General features: G+C 34.7%; 2 protein-coding genes across 3 annotated transcripts; one reads left to right on the forward strand and one right to left on the reverse strand.

Moving 5' to 3' along the window:
• The first annotated feature begins 2624 nt into the window (after positions 1-2624).
• LOC132616766 (cystinosin homolog) lies at positions 2625-8166 on the forward strand. 2 transcript variants are annotated; one of them, XM_060331413.1, is made up of 8 exons: positions 2625-2796; positions 4592-4724; positions 5694-5783; positions 5974-6098; positions 6597-6639; positions 6802-6919; positions 7054-7103; positions 7705-8166. In XM_060331413.1, exons 1-8 carry the CDS (start codon positions 2678-2680, stop codon positions 7849-7851), a joined length of 825 nt encoding a protein of 274 aa, XP_060187396.1. In that variant the 5' UTR covers positions 2625-2677; the 3' UTR covers positions 7852-8166. The 2 variants fall into 2 exon arrangements, with proteins under 2 accessions (XP_060187396.1, XP_060187397.1); XM_060331414.1 differs by lacking the exon at positions 2625-2796 and adding an exon at positions 3051-3184.
• Positions 8167-9005: 839 nt separating this feature from the next.
• LOC132620278 (myb-related protein 315-like) lies at positions 9006-11318 on the reverse strand. The gene is made up of 3 exons (XM_060334951.1): positions 10639-11318; positions 10046-10175; positions 9006-9573 (listed from the first exon to the last, which is right to left on the reverse strand). The coding sequence occupies exons 1-3, from the start codon at positions 10769-10771 to the stop codon at positions 9006-9008; spliced, it is 831 nt and encodes a 276-aa protein (XP_060190934.1). The 5' UTR covers positions 10772-11318.
• Between the last annotated feature and the right edge of the window lie 2948 nt (positions 11319-14266).

Here is a 14266-nt window from a genome sequence, read left to right on the forward strand (position 1 = left end):
GGCCTATTCATGCCAAAGTTAGGCCTTAAGATAGAATTTTATAAAATTCAATTGAATTAAAAAAAAAAAAAATTGGCCTTATTGCAAACCTCTACCTTTGCTTTCAGGTATAAGACAAAAGTCTGCCTTAAGGCAGAGTTTGCCTCAAAACTCAACCTGATCAGGTAGAGTTTGCAGTCAAACTCTGCCTGATCAGGCAGAGTTTGCCTGAAGGTAGCAAAACTCTGCCTGATTAGGTAGAATTTGAGGCAAAACTCTGCTTTGCGATTTTTTATTTTTTATTTTTGACTAAGCAGGAATTCAAACTCGGAACCAAGGGATTTTTAGCGAAATGCAAAATTAAAGACCACCAATTTGGGTGGCAAAAATTAAAGATCAGTGCCTTTGAAGGACATTCCGCACAAAAAAAAAAGATTTTCATTTGGATCATTTGAACTTTTGGGGATTTAGCGCACGTCTTTAATTTTTTCTCCTCATAACAAGTACTAAATGGGATATAAGTTTATATGATTGTTTCGAGGCATAGACGCTCAGGTGAGGAGGTGTGAGAGGCCAGTGATCGAGGGCCAGAAGAGAAATAGAGGTAGATCGAAGAAGATTTAGGGAGAGGTGATTAGGCAGGATATGACTAGTCTTCAGCTGATCGAGGATATGACCCTAAATAGAAGGGTGTGGAGTTCGAGAATTAGGGAGAAAGGCTAGTCGTAGAATTAGTAGTATTTTCCTTTCTTGTTGGATTAATATTATTTCCGTCATTTTCTTGTATTTCTTATTTTAGGACTCGTTTGGCCATAAGAATTTTTCACTTTTTTTTGAAAAACATTTTCATTTTATTTGGAAATCAACGTTTGGCCATGGAAATTCCAAATTGAAGTTGTATTTGGAATTTAAAAAACACCAAAAAACCTGTTTTCACTTTCAGTACATTCAAACAACAAAATATTTTTTGCAAAAATCTATATCCAAATGGAGCATAAGCGTTTTAAGGAAGGACATAACTTATGAAATATTATGACGCTAAAATATAGCTTTATAACCTGCGAAAAATGAGTAGGAGTAAAAATTAAAGACCGGCATAAAATAGGGACAAAAGTGCAAATGATCCCTTCTTCTCTACTTACATTTTTTTGCACGGATTGCCCTTCTTTTGGGGTGGTCTTTAAATTTTGCCCCTCATATTTGTGTTCTTTAAGTTTTGTCCTTCGCTTGGATACCTGAGGTTCTGGGTTCGAACCCTCGCTCGGGCATAAAATAAAAAAATAATTTCACAAGGCAGGGCTGGGGGGAGTGTATGCCGGATCCGACATACAATCCTTAAGGAAAAACTAAAGTTATGCCGGAGGGATATAGATTTTTGCAAAAAATATTTTGTTGTTTGAATGTACTGAAAGTGAAAACAAATTTTTTGATATTTTTCAAATTCCAAGTACAACTTCAATTTGGAATTTTCATGGCCAAACGTTGATTTCCAAATAAAATGAAAATGTTTTTTCGCAAAAAAGTGAAAAATTCTTATGGCCAAACGAGTCCTAAAATAAGAAATACAAGAAAATGACGGAAATAATATTGATCCAACAAGAAAGGAAAATACTACTAATTCTACGACTAGCCTTCCTCCCTAATTTTCGAACTCCACACCCTTCTATTTAGGGTCATATCCTCGATCAGCTGAAGACTAGCCATATCCTGCCTAATCACCTCTCCCTAAATCTTCTTCGATCTACCTCTATTTCTCTTCTGGCTCTCGATCACTGGCCTCTCACACCTCCTCACCGGAGCGTCTATGCCTCGAAACAATCATATAAACTTATATCCCATTTAGTACTTGTTATGAGGAGAAAAAATTAAAGACGTGCGCTAAATCCCCAAAAGTTCAAATGATCCAAATGAAAATCATTTTTTTTTGTGCGGAATGTCCTTCAAAGGCACTGATCTTTAATTTTTGCCACCCAAATTGGTGGTCTTTAATTTTGCATTTCGCTAAAAATCCCTTGGTTCCGAGTTTGAATTCCTGCTTAGTCAAAAATAAAAAATAAAAATTCGCAAAGCAGAGTTTTGCCTCAAACTCTACCTAATCAGGTAGAGTTTTGCTATCTTCAGGCAAACTCTGCCTGATCCTGCAAACTCTACCTGATCGGGTTGAGTTTTGAGGCAAACTCTGCTTTAAGGCAGACTTTTGTCTTATACCTGAAAGCAAAACTCTACCTTAAGGTAGAGGTTTGCAATAAGGTCAATTTTTTTAATTCAGTTGAATTTTATAAAATTCTATCTTAAGGTAGGCTAAACTTTGCTATGAAACTCTATTTTGCGATTTTTTTTTATTGAATCTAGATTTAAACCGTAAACCTCGTAATATTAAACGAAGGACAAAAGTTAAAAGAGCACCGATTTCAGGGAACCATTGTCTTTAAAGGACAATCGTGCACATGACCCAATGAGCATTGAGCCGCAATGTAGACTTAATTCATTACATCAAAAGGCTTACACCTATGGGGTCCCCCTTTTAACGCCAAGGTGGGCCCAATCGCTTGCCCAGTTGAACCGTGCACGGTACACCCAATATTCCAATTGGATTAGAGATTCCACAAAAAGAATCTACTTTTTTTTTCTTTTACTATAAACAGAGAAATCCAATTGGATCAATTATTTTGGATTTTGGAGAAATCAAAGTGTAGTGATGGCATCATGGAATTCAACTCCTCTTGAAGTTCTTTACACTACTTTAGGATGGATTGCATTTTTCTCTTGGTCCATTAGCTTTTACCCTCAAGTCATCTTGAATTTCAAACGCAAAAGGTTTCCAATTCTACCTTCTTCTTCTTTTTTCTGTTTGTTTTCATTCAAGATCTTATCTTTATGAATTTTATTGCTGACCCTTTTTGTTTTGTGTATTGAAATGTAGTGTGGTGGGGTTGAAAGTTATCTCTACTTGATGTTTACACTAAATTATGGTGCTAATTTGTTATGATTAAGTGATAAATTAGTGTAAGAATATGTATTAATTAGCTACAGTATAGTGATGAAGTAGATATAAATATGAACTATGTTGCTCGGACTCTAAAAAAATGATGCCGCACCCGTGTCGGATCCTTAAAAAATGCACTACTTTTGGAGGATTCGACACGCGCCCGTGTCCATTTTTGAATAGTCCGAGTAACATAGGATATGAATTAGAGATTCAAAGGTTTGTGGTTCATCCTTTTTTCTGTTTGTTTTCATCAAAGTTGGTATCTTTTTGGATTTTCTTGCTGACCCTTTTTGTTTTGTGTATTGAAATACAGTGTAGTAAGGTTGAGTTTCAATTTCATCTTTTTTTTTGTTATGTTTGTTTTCATCAAAGTTTGTATCTTTATGGATTTTATTGCTTACCTTTTTTTGTTTTGTGTATTGAAACACAGTGTAGTGGGGTTGAATTTGGATTTCATCCTTTTTATTCTGTTTTCTTTTCATCAAAGTTGGTATCTTTTTGCATTTTGTTGCTGTTCCTTTTAGTTTTGTGTACTGAAACACAGTGTAGTGGGGTTGAATTTCAATTTCATCCTTTTTCCTGTTTGCTTTTCATCAAAGTTTGTATCTTTATTGATTTTCTTGCTGACCCTTTTTGTTTTGTGTGTTGAAATGTAGTGTGGTAGGGTTGAAAGTTATCTCTACTTGATGTTTACACTAAATTATACTCCTAATTTATTATGATTAAGTGATAAATTAGTGTAAGAAATATTTATTCATTAGCTATTGTGAAATAGATATAGATATGAATAAGAGATTCAAAGGTTTCCGATTCTTCATTTTTTCTGTTTGTTTTCATCAAAGTTTGTATATTTTTGGATTTTGTTGCTGACCCTTTTTGTTTTGTGTATTGAAATACAGTGTAGTGAGGTTGAGTTTCTATTTCATCCTTTTTTTCTGTTTGTTTTCATCAAAGTTTGTATCTCTATGGATTTTCTTACTTACCTTTTTTGGTTTGTGTATTGAAACGCAGTATAGTGGGGTTGAATTTCGATTTCTTCCCTTTTTTTCTGTTTGTTTTCATCAAAGTTGGTATCTCTATGGGTTTTCTTGCTGACCCTTTTTGTTTTGTGTATTGAAATGTAGTGTGGTGGGGTTGAAAGTTATCTTTACTTGATGTTTACACTAAATTATACTAATTTGTCATGATGAAGTGATAAATAAATGTAAAAGATATGTATTAATTAGCTATAGTATAGTGAGGATAGTGCATCTGAAGACATGTTTGATATATTTATTAGACTAGTGTAAACATCAGGTGCACATAAGTATTTATGGACGTTTGTGTGGTTAGATGTACTATAAGAGCGATTCCCCGATATCGAAAGGGGAAATATTGAAATCTTAATGAACTATATGTAGATATGAATAAGAGATTCAAAGGTTTCCGATTCATCCTTTTTTCTGTTTGTTTTCATCAAAGTGCGTATCTTTTTGGATTTTCTTGCTGACCCTTTTCGTTTTTTATTGAAATGCAGCGTGGGTTGATTTCGGTTACATCCTTTTTCTCTGTTTGTTTTCATCAAAGCTTGTGCCTTTTTGGATTTTCTTGCTGACCCTTTTCGTTTTGTGTATTGAAATGCAGTGTGGTGGGGTTGAATTTCGATTTCGTGCTGTTGAATTTGACCAAACACTCGTCTTATCTCATCTATAATGCTTCCATGTTCTTTAGTTCTGCTGTTCAGAAGCAGTACCTTGAGAAATATGGCCTTAATGAGGTTAGAATTTTTGTTTTTTGTGGTTTTCTATTTTAATTTCTCATTGTTCACTGCTTCTATTTGAATCATGAGCGAATCTAGCCTTGTGTAAGCTGTGTACAGTCACATCTACTGCTTTCTGCTTGAACTATATATATATATACATATATATATATATATATATATATATATATATATATATGTGAAAGAAAATTAAGATAGATACTCATTTTAAATTTGTACATATGATGACCAAGAAATAGTGGATGCCCTGGTAATCTTGAGTTGATTTCGTGGTTAGAACAAACTCCGCAGTGGATGGTTGAGTGATTGAGGCTTGGAGTGGCAATATTCCCATGAAAACATGACCAGCCAAACTTATTGGCTCAGCCCGTTTAAAAATTAAACTGATATGTAGCTTAAATTGATCAATAAGAAACGTAGAGGTGTTTGGCTATTTTATCTGGCTATTTTATCTTGATTTTCTAAATTGATCAATGAGTAAGGGTAAAGGTGAAAACTAATAATTAATTATATCCTGATTTTCTAAAATGACAACTATATCGGTCCAGTTATTTTTAGTCAGCATGACAACTAAAATGGACCGGGGGGAGTACTAAAACACTAGTGTAAGCCCATCTTTGTGGACAGATTTTAGCTGGCACCTATGCTTATGAGTTGTATACTTGTAGTTAGCTGTCCGTTGATTGATCGAGGCAGGCAAGCTGATCAGACACCATTATCTTCCAAAAAAGGAAAAAAATAAGAAGTATGACAGCTGCTCTGAAAACGAAATACTTATTTTGGAAAGAAAACCAGCGTCTTTTTCATAACTAACCGGTCATAATAATACTACTTTTGTCTAGTCTCCTTTTCTTAAGAACTGTTAGCGTCTTATCTCTTGTTAACTTGATTGATATTATGTGAGGAAGCAGCCTCCGTGTAGTTTAGTGACTTTCTTGCTTATTCTGTTTTATTATTTCACTGCAGATGATACCTGTCGCTGCCAATGACGTTGCTTTCTCAATCCATGCTGTTCTATTGACAGCATTTACCCTGTTTCAGATTGTTATTTATGATGTAAGTGGACCATTCTTATTTACCCTTTTCAGTTCAAATGAGGTGAATGCGTTCTAGTAAAGGTTGTTCCTTTTCTTTTTTTTCTATATCTGAAAGGTAGTTCATGGAGACTGTGTATTCTATTTGAAGCTGATTGAGACCCTTATAAATGCCTTTATACTCACTTTGGCACTGATTTCTTTCTTTACAGCGTGGAAACCAGAAGGTCTCAAGGACTTCCATTGGGATCGTGTGTGTTGCTTGGTTAACTGTTGCAGTTTGTGTGTTCATAGCTTTCCCCAGTCATTCCTGGCTTTGGCTGATCTCTTGCTTTAAGTAAGAATCTTTCCTATTCTAGTTCCTCCTGAAAATTTCATCAGTTTTGATAAGTCTATGATATCTCTTTCTTCCAAAATAAATACTCCCTCCGTCCCAGTTTATGTGAAGGTGTTTGATTGGGCACGGAATTTAAGAATCAAAGGAAGACTTTTGAAACTTGTGATCTAAAACAAACCAAAGATATTTATGCGGCTATAAATCATCTTATTAAGGGTAAAATGAGAAGTTTAAAGTTGAATCATTACTTAACAAATAAGGCACCGATTTTTGAGTGTTCATATAAAGGGTGAGAAATTTGTAGAGTAATAGATGTATTTGTTTGTCCGTTGACCTGCTACTTCTGAAGTACCTTATGACCTTGATATCTTCTTCTTCATTTTCTTTCTGAAGGCCAGGTGCTTATATTGCTATGTACGTTGTGTATGACTTATTTAGACTCACCGCTAGTGTGAATGTTCCCAGTGCTAACATTTTGTGTTTGAATCTTGATTGCAGCACGTTGCAGGTTGTCATGACAGTCATTAAGTACATTCCTCAGGTATTAACTGCATACATTCAAATTATTTGCTATTGAAGTTCTCTTCCCTTTAAAATAGCATAATTGTTTGATGTCTAAAGTCCTTTGTTTTGTTGATTCTGCTTCTATGTTAAGTTTGTTTGTACTTCCTGGATTAATTTCTTGCCTATTTCAAATCTACAGGCTATTATGAACTTTCAGCGGAAGAGCACTATTGGATTTAGCATTGGCAACATTTTGCTGGACTTGCTTGGAGGTGTCACAAATTATGGCCAGATGGTAGTGCAATCCATCGATCAGAGTGAGTTTCTGTATTTCAATTATAGACTTCTTCAGATATAATTTGCGGTTTCTTGTTATTTTTCTCGTGTAGTCTAAGGAGAAGTTATACATGTGCTTAATTGTTAATATATTGTTTGAACTCCTTTTCCGCAGATTCGTGGGTGAACTTTTATGGAAACATAGGCAAGACTTTATTGTCATTGGTATGAAACATTACTTTCTATCCATCTATTTGCTTGCTGCATTCATCATATCTATAGCTATTATACTCAATTTCACTGTTTGTAAACTTTTTGCTACTTCCTAAAAGTGTACAGGGGGATGGGATATCCCAGCCCGGTACCGTCCTGGAACGGCCCGGTCCTGGTTCATGGGTGGGATCAGTTTAGGGGTTAAGGGGTTGGGGGATGAGATGGGTCAAAGAACTGGGCCAGTGTCTCGGACCGGTCCAATCCTGGTACTGGCCCAGTCCCCTCCCGTGTACCCGCCCGGTCCCCTCCCGCGAACCGGCCCAGATTTTAATCAAAAAAAATTCTTAGAACTAGCCGTTGCCAACCTGTAAGGCCTTCTCAGTATGAACTAGGGATCGGGTTGGCCTGATGAACATCTTCTATGTTTTTTCGCCTTTGTTAGAATAACTTTGGTTCCTGAAATTGAGGCCTAAGACGCTGCAATACCTGCATACAGAACCAATTAAAACTAATTTCTTCTTAACTAAGTTCCTCTTTTTTCTTAATTTTAGCACTTCTGTTGCTAGTATCACGAGGCTCTGACTACTATTTGGTTTGGCGATAAATGTTGCAGGTGTCGATATTCTTTGATGTTCTCTTCATTTTGCAACATTATCTGCTCTATCCTGCTTGGAAGACTGTGACTTCTCGAGATGTTGATGTGACGGGCAAAAAGCCGTTGCTTAAAACTTCTGATGACGAAAACAAGGAAGATGTATAATGCATTATTCATCAGAAAATGTGTCTCGAATGTAAAATGGCAAATGTATATTTTGATTATGTTCACGGTTATTCTAAAGTAGATGAGCCTAAATGGAGACACATGACAGTAAGAATTCACATAGCCTACAACTTGTTTGGGATTGAGGTGTAGGTGTTGTTGTATACAGTTATTCTGAAGTGAAGACAGATACATAATTAAAGAAAAGAAACTGCGCCTGGTAACTTTTCTATTTTGTGAATTTGTAAGCATAAACAACAATGTGTAACTTTTCTATTTGTGAAGTTGTAAGCATAAAGAACAATGGGTATGCAATGCTTGGCAGTGTGGTTCTTTGCTCGCTTTATGTATATCTTGCTGCTGGTTGATGAAAGATGGATTGATTGAAGTGATATGATATGGTGCTTGGCTAAGTAGAGAAAATATAGTGAAAATACCGATAGACATGTATGAATAATTCAATTGGATCAGAGGAAACCCTGTTAATTTTTCATTTATTCTGGTCTTTTGTTATGATGAAATGGTAAAACACTTGTGACAGTGTGAAGTGTCATTCTTTTATGAGCAATATAGCAAATACTTAGCCAAGCACCATATCCATTTTTCCCATGTTCGGTTGCTCAATTTTTTTTTTTTTTTCTAGGAAAACAATTTCCTTAAAAATGGAGAAAATGACTTCTCTAGTGAAAGTAGGGAAAACAAGTTCCACAAGTGGCATTTCACATTGATTGTTTACGTATCGAACACAAGAAAATAAGTAAGAAACCCTTTAATTTTCTGAAAAACATTTTTCATGGAAAAACATTTTTTTTCATATCGAACACACCCTTATTGTTCCTTTATTTCCAAATACCTTTGTTTCTTTGAGCTTCTTACCTCCCTTGTCTCCCTTTTAGTTTCTTGTGTTATTGACTTGTTGTATTTTGGGTGATGAAACCAGCTTTACAGATAATATATGGTAAGTGCATTCTAATATGGTGTGATGTTGTATGTTCCGTTGCTTTAGAAGTTTTTCCAATCTCACTGTTTCACAATTCATGTTCATCGCATGACAATGGCCAGTTTCTTAGCATAAAGGCCTTCTTTTGTTACAAAAACGAATATTAATTCTTGAATATTAATGGTAGACAAAATTACATCAAAAATTTGAGTAATCAGTGATTGTAGTTTCTCCAAAAGAAAAAGTCTTCTCCAAGTTGATTGACATTGTTGTCCCACGAGAAAAGTGAATCCACACTATAACACCATTGTTTCATAGAGTCTTGTCCTCCTGCATGGATGACATTACTTGAGGATTCTGTAGCAGATTCAGCAGTTTCAATAGAATAGGACATAGTTTTAGTAGTATTGCTCAACAAATCCACATCCAAGTTTCCGCACAAATTGTAGTACTCATTGTCTTCTACTGAAAAGTCATTAGCAATATCATCAATCTTGATGTTTGCTTCATTTCTCTTATCATATGTGTTGCCTCTTTCTATCCTCTTTGTGTCACTATCTATCGACGACTTCTCTGTTTCATGAGTATGTGTTGGCATGTTGGATTGTATGATCGTTTCATCTGCTTTTTGGTCAAAATTTTCAAGATTAATTGGCTCAATTGGATTGTGAGTTAAAGGGTCTATTCCCAGAAACTTTAGCCTCTTCTTTATCCGAGTGTTCCAATGGTTCTTGATCTCATTGTCAGTCCGGCCTGGTAAATGTGATGCTATCTTAGACCACCTGCATAAAGGGTTTAACAGAAAAGTTGAAGTTTCGAGCACTAACAGCGTATAAACTATTTTGCAAAATAATGCCAAATTAACCTAAAACAACAGTTAACTTTTATAATAAGTCTGATATGTGAAAAGAGTTATTATGCTAGTTCATTTTAACATGTAACTTGTTTCATTTGTCAGATTACTATTCCTACTTTTTTATGGACGGTTACATGTAAAATATCTTTTAGATGATCGGATAGTGTAAGTTCTTTCACGCTACTATATATTAAACTCACTGAAAACTAGAGTAATAACCTACGTACGTACTATACCGGTTAAACTACATTGATGTGTAAAAATTGTTCATACAGTAAGTGTATAACAATATACAACACCATTAAATCCTCATCAGAACCAACATTATAAATGTAAAGTGTGGTAAATATCATACAACAAAATATATTGTTGTACACTAGAGAAAACGAGCAAAAGACCTGTTACCAAGGGAGGCATGAAGTTGTATAATCTGATTCTCCTCAGCTTCTGATAGTGGCCCTCTTTTAAGATCTGGTCTCAGATAATTAATCCATCTTAGCCTACAACTCTTTCCACATCTCAGCAAGCCTCCATCACAAATTAAAGCAGTGTCAATAATTAATTAGTACAACATGTTTACCATCCATATAGGACAAAGTAGTTAAAACATGCAAGCAGCAAAGAAAGGCAAAACTAAGGCATGTTCTGTGAGTCCAACTGAATCCATTGCATTAGGCTTGAACTATGTATACATATGCAAACACAAATTAAAATGCATACATATAGTAAGATCACACTCCCCGCCCCGTCGAGAAATAGAATTGACTAATCCTAAGTCAAAGGGTCAAGAAATTCAATGCTACTATTCTTGAACAACTTGGAGACGGAGCCTTTTTTTTGCTTACGGATATGAAAATAATGGTCAAATCGGATCAATTGTCAAATGCCAAGATTGACTACCGAATCTGAATTTTGAACATACGGGACTCTAAATCCTGAATTTGCCTTTGACAGCAAATCTCGCGATGATATAGACAGTAAAGAAAGAAACCTGCAAGCTTTGGAACCATTCTCCAGCATAGAATGCCATTGTTCATAATAAAATTCAACAGCTTGTGGTTTTCTTCTATAGTCCATGGACCTCTCTTCAATCCAACTTTATCACAACATGGCTGCCTTCCCATTTTGAAAAAGAAACTGATAAGCAGAGTTAATTAAAATCACAAATATATATAGGTACTCGTTTTCCTTCTTTGAGGGGCACACAAAGGGGATTTTTTATTAGAAGCAAAAAAGAAAAGATGCTGCCAGATCAGTGAGGACAAATAATAAAAGAGATGTGCTTCTTAAGAGGGTATATACATGATTGAATGCAAAAAAAAAAAAAAAAAAAAAAAAAAAAAAAAAAAACTTGCAAAGGTTGATGACCATGCAGGAAATTTTTATCATATATTTTTAATAGAAGTGCCCATCCACCATCACCTTGATCATTTATATGCCCTAGAACTAACTTTGTAGCTAAACTATAAAATATGTCGGCAATCCTATTTAACGATGATTAACAACTAATTATCAAAAAAATGTTCTCTACAAGTATTTAGAGAGGAGGTTTGTAGCTAATTCTATTGCTATTACTATTATTATTATTTTTTTTTGGTAGTGATGGCAGCTTCATAGTTTCTTTTGATATAAAAATTTGACATCCCAAAAATTCTGGCTTGACTAATCAAGATTTGCGCACTGTAAATGACTGATTAGACTGGCGAAACATATCTTATTTAGGATTTTTTTCAGTCTTGAGGTTCGAACCCAAGACATCTAGTTAACAATGTTGAGATACTATCTATCCCATCACATCCTCGATAGTGCAACTTCTCAATTGCTTGGACCTAATAAACAATTCTGAAGGTGTTATTTCTTCTATTAAGGGATAAAAAATAAAACCAAGCCACCAAGTATCAACAGAACAGACGTGGGTCGTCTTTGATTCCATTGAGAAAATATAATAAGAATAATTCTGCCAAAGTCTTCTTCATAAGTGGTTCTTCTACTAAAAAGAAAGATTTCTATTAATACAATATGTAATGCATGATATTCCTTTGGTCCCTTTAAAAGCTGGCAATTTGTCGTTGTAGCCAACTCCTTTTCTCCGTCCTTTCAAAATCATTCAAAGTACTAAAGGTTAAGATGTAGAATTTTGTTTAGTGCTTAATTCAATTAGGCATCTCACATACTGTTAACTTGTAACTATCACAAACAGGAACATTAAAACAATAAGGTGACAGAAGATTAAATTATTGCACGAAATAGCTTCCTTCGTGCCAGAGGCAGATCTTAACATTTAAGCTCTATAAATTCAACCTTTAAGAATTTTACTTTTATTTTATTTTTAAGTAGGTGCAAGTGCAACGTGGGTATTATGTAAAGTGAGTTCTTGATGTAGATATACTTACGTGATAAATTTATAAATGTGACAACCTATTTGCGTTTTCCTAGACTGACTATAGCATTTGCTAGCATCTCTTAATTTCTGCATTATATAGCCATAGGTGAATTTATTTCTGTTACCAAAAAAATAGTGTTATGAACTAATCCATACCATATAGTAAAAGTTGGATGACCACCTCAAAAATTATCTCGGATAGAGATAAAAGAAATTCTTCAATTTTGAACTTTACATCACCAAGCTTAGCTACTTTTTGTCAAAGGTAGAATTCAACCAATCAAAAAGTCAAATTATATGCATGTTTGTATTTTTTTTGGCGGCATAAAGGGTCCTGCGACCTTGTAAAGCAACGTACATAAAACATCATTATCAAACTTTAAGGAATCAATGAAGTTTTGAAACCAAACTAAATATACAGATTGAATATGGTTAATGTTGGGTTCGTGTATCTGACTTTTTCATGCATACAAGTCAGGCATATTCTCTAATGATTGTTATGAACTCAGTGCAATGTCAAGTTCAACGAATGAAGTTTAATAAAGGGAGCATTAAACAATTGGTTTATTGAATATGTATTTATAATATTCAACAAGGAACATAATCTTTTGGAGGATTTTTAACAGAAAAGTTGTTTCTTTTTCAATTGCAGCTAGCTGTAAGAACTTTGAGCCTGCTGTTTATTAAGCAAAAGTAATTTTTTTTTTTGCTCCAGAGAACTAAAAAGAAAGTAATAAAAGGTCAGCCCAATGCGATAAGTTCCTGTTATGCGCTGGATTTAGGGAAGGGTAAGGTTGCATTGGGTCAACTGTACACAGTCGGTTAGAGAGGACTGATTTGAAAATAAAAAATAAAAAATTGTACACAGTTGCCTTGCATTTCTGTAAGAGAATATTTTCTTGGCAATGGCTCGTGACCTCTTGATCGTACAGTGATACTGGGTCAATTGTACATAGTGTTGTTCTGCATTTCTATAAGAGGACATTTTCACGGCTTAAGCTCATAACCTCTTTATTCAGAAGGTGAGAGTTATTATCATCGTATCTAGGTTCCCGTTCTAAAAAAGACAATAATATTGATGAAAATTGGAAGAGTCGTAAGAGCCAAGCTACAAAACATAAATACATGTGAAGTCAAATGGATCATATAACTTGAGGTATTTGATTTTGTTTTTTGTTTTTGGATAATCAACAAATCACCCGGGGCAAGTGAAGCACGGTATAAACTTCACCTTTGTCCTCGAGGTTCATCGTACCAGTAACATATGCCTACTTTCATAGTGCGCGTTGAACTAGACCCAAGCTTGGAGACCATTAATGGACAAGTTGATACGGCATTTACTTTGTCCTAATACTTATACAAATCAGAGTTTAAGGTTTACACACAGGTGGTGTAAATATTTACACAACTACATCACATATTCACACAACTACATCACTCTTAAGGAAATTAGATGTAAATCTTAATGGTAAGTATTAATTGGTTAAAAAAAAGGATTAATTGGTAACCTAGCATTTGACCTACTATCACATGTTAAACTTCAATATTAGTGTAAAACAGTGTATACGCGTATATAACATAACTTTAAAGAAGAAAAATATGCATATATGTCGTGTTTTAGCATTTCTAGCACCTTACATAGTCCTATGGATCCCAAGGATAACATTTATTGTAGTATTAACTTCACAGAAGGCACTCCAGCTATATATATGCTATATACTAACAAAAAACATAACAAGTGTGTCACATAAAAAGGGAAAGAAGTTGCATACCTAGATAAACTACTAGTTGGTTCTTAAAGCTGTTAACTTGCTTTTTACTGCAGCCACTACTCCGGACATCTGCAACGTCCTCCTTTGATATTCTAATCTGAGAGAACTAAAAGACAGACCCATTCGATGACTTTCGCGGTTGCCCTCACTAAACCAACTTGAATCTGAACTACGATTCAGATCAAGTCTTATCGAAATAGGATTTCCTTTTCGTGCCATATGCGCTTAGACTTTACTTTTTCCCCCTTCTTCTTCCCAGACCAATATTTGTTGTCGAATTTTATTGATTTAAATTCATATAAAATTTGGATTAATCCATATTCATTTGGGTTGAACGATTAATTTGGAATATAATTAAATACGTCCATTTTATTTAATTTAATTGCAAGGTCAATTTCATTTTAAGGCCCAAACTCATGCCACGTGTCAACGGACATGTCAAATTCAAGACCAACACAATGATG

Source organism: Lycium barbarum, chromosome 11 (genome assembly GCF_019175385.1).
Source record: "Lycium barbarum isolate Lr01 chromosome 11, ASM1917538v2, whole genome shotgun sequence".
NCBI classification, from domain to species: domain Eukaryota; kingdom Viridiplantae; phylum Streptophyta; class Magnoliopsida; order Solanales; family Solanaceae; genus Lycium; species Lycium barbarum.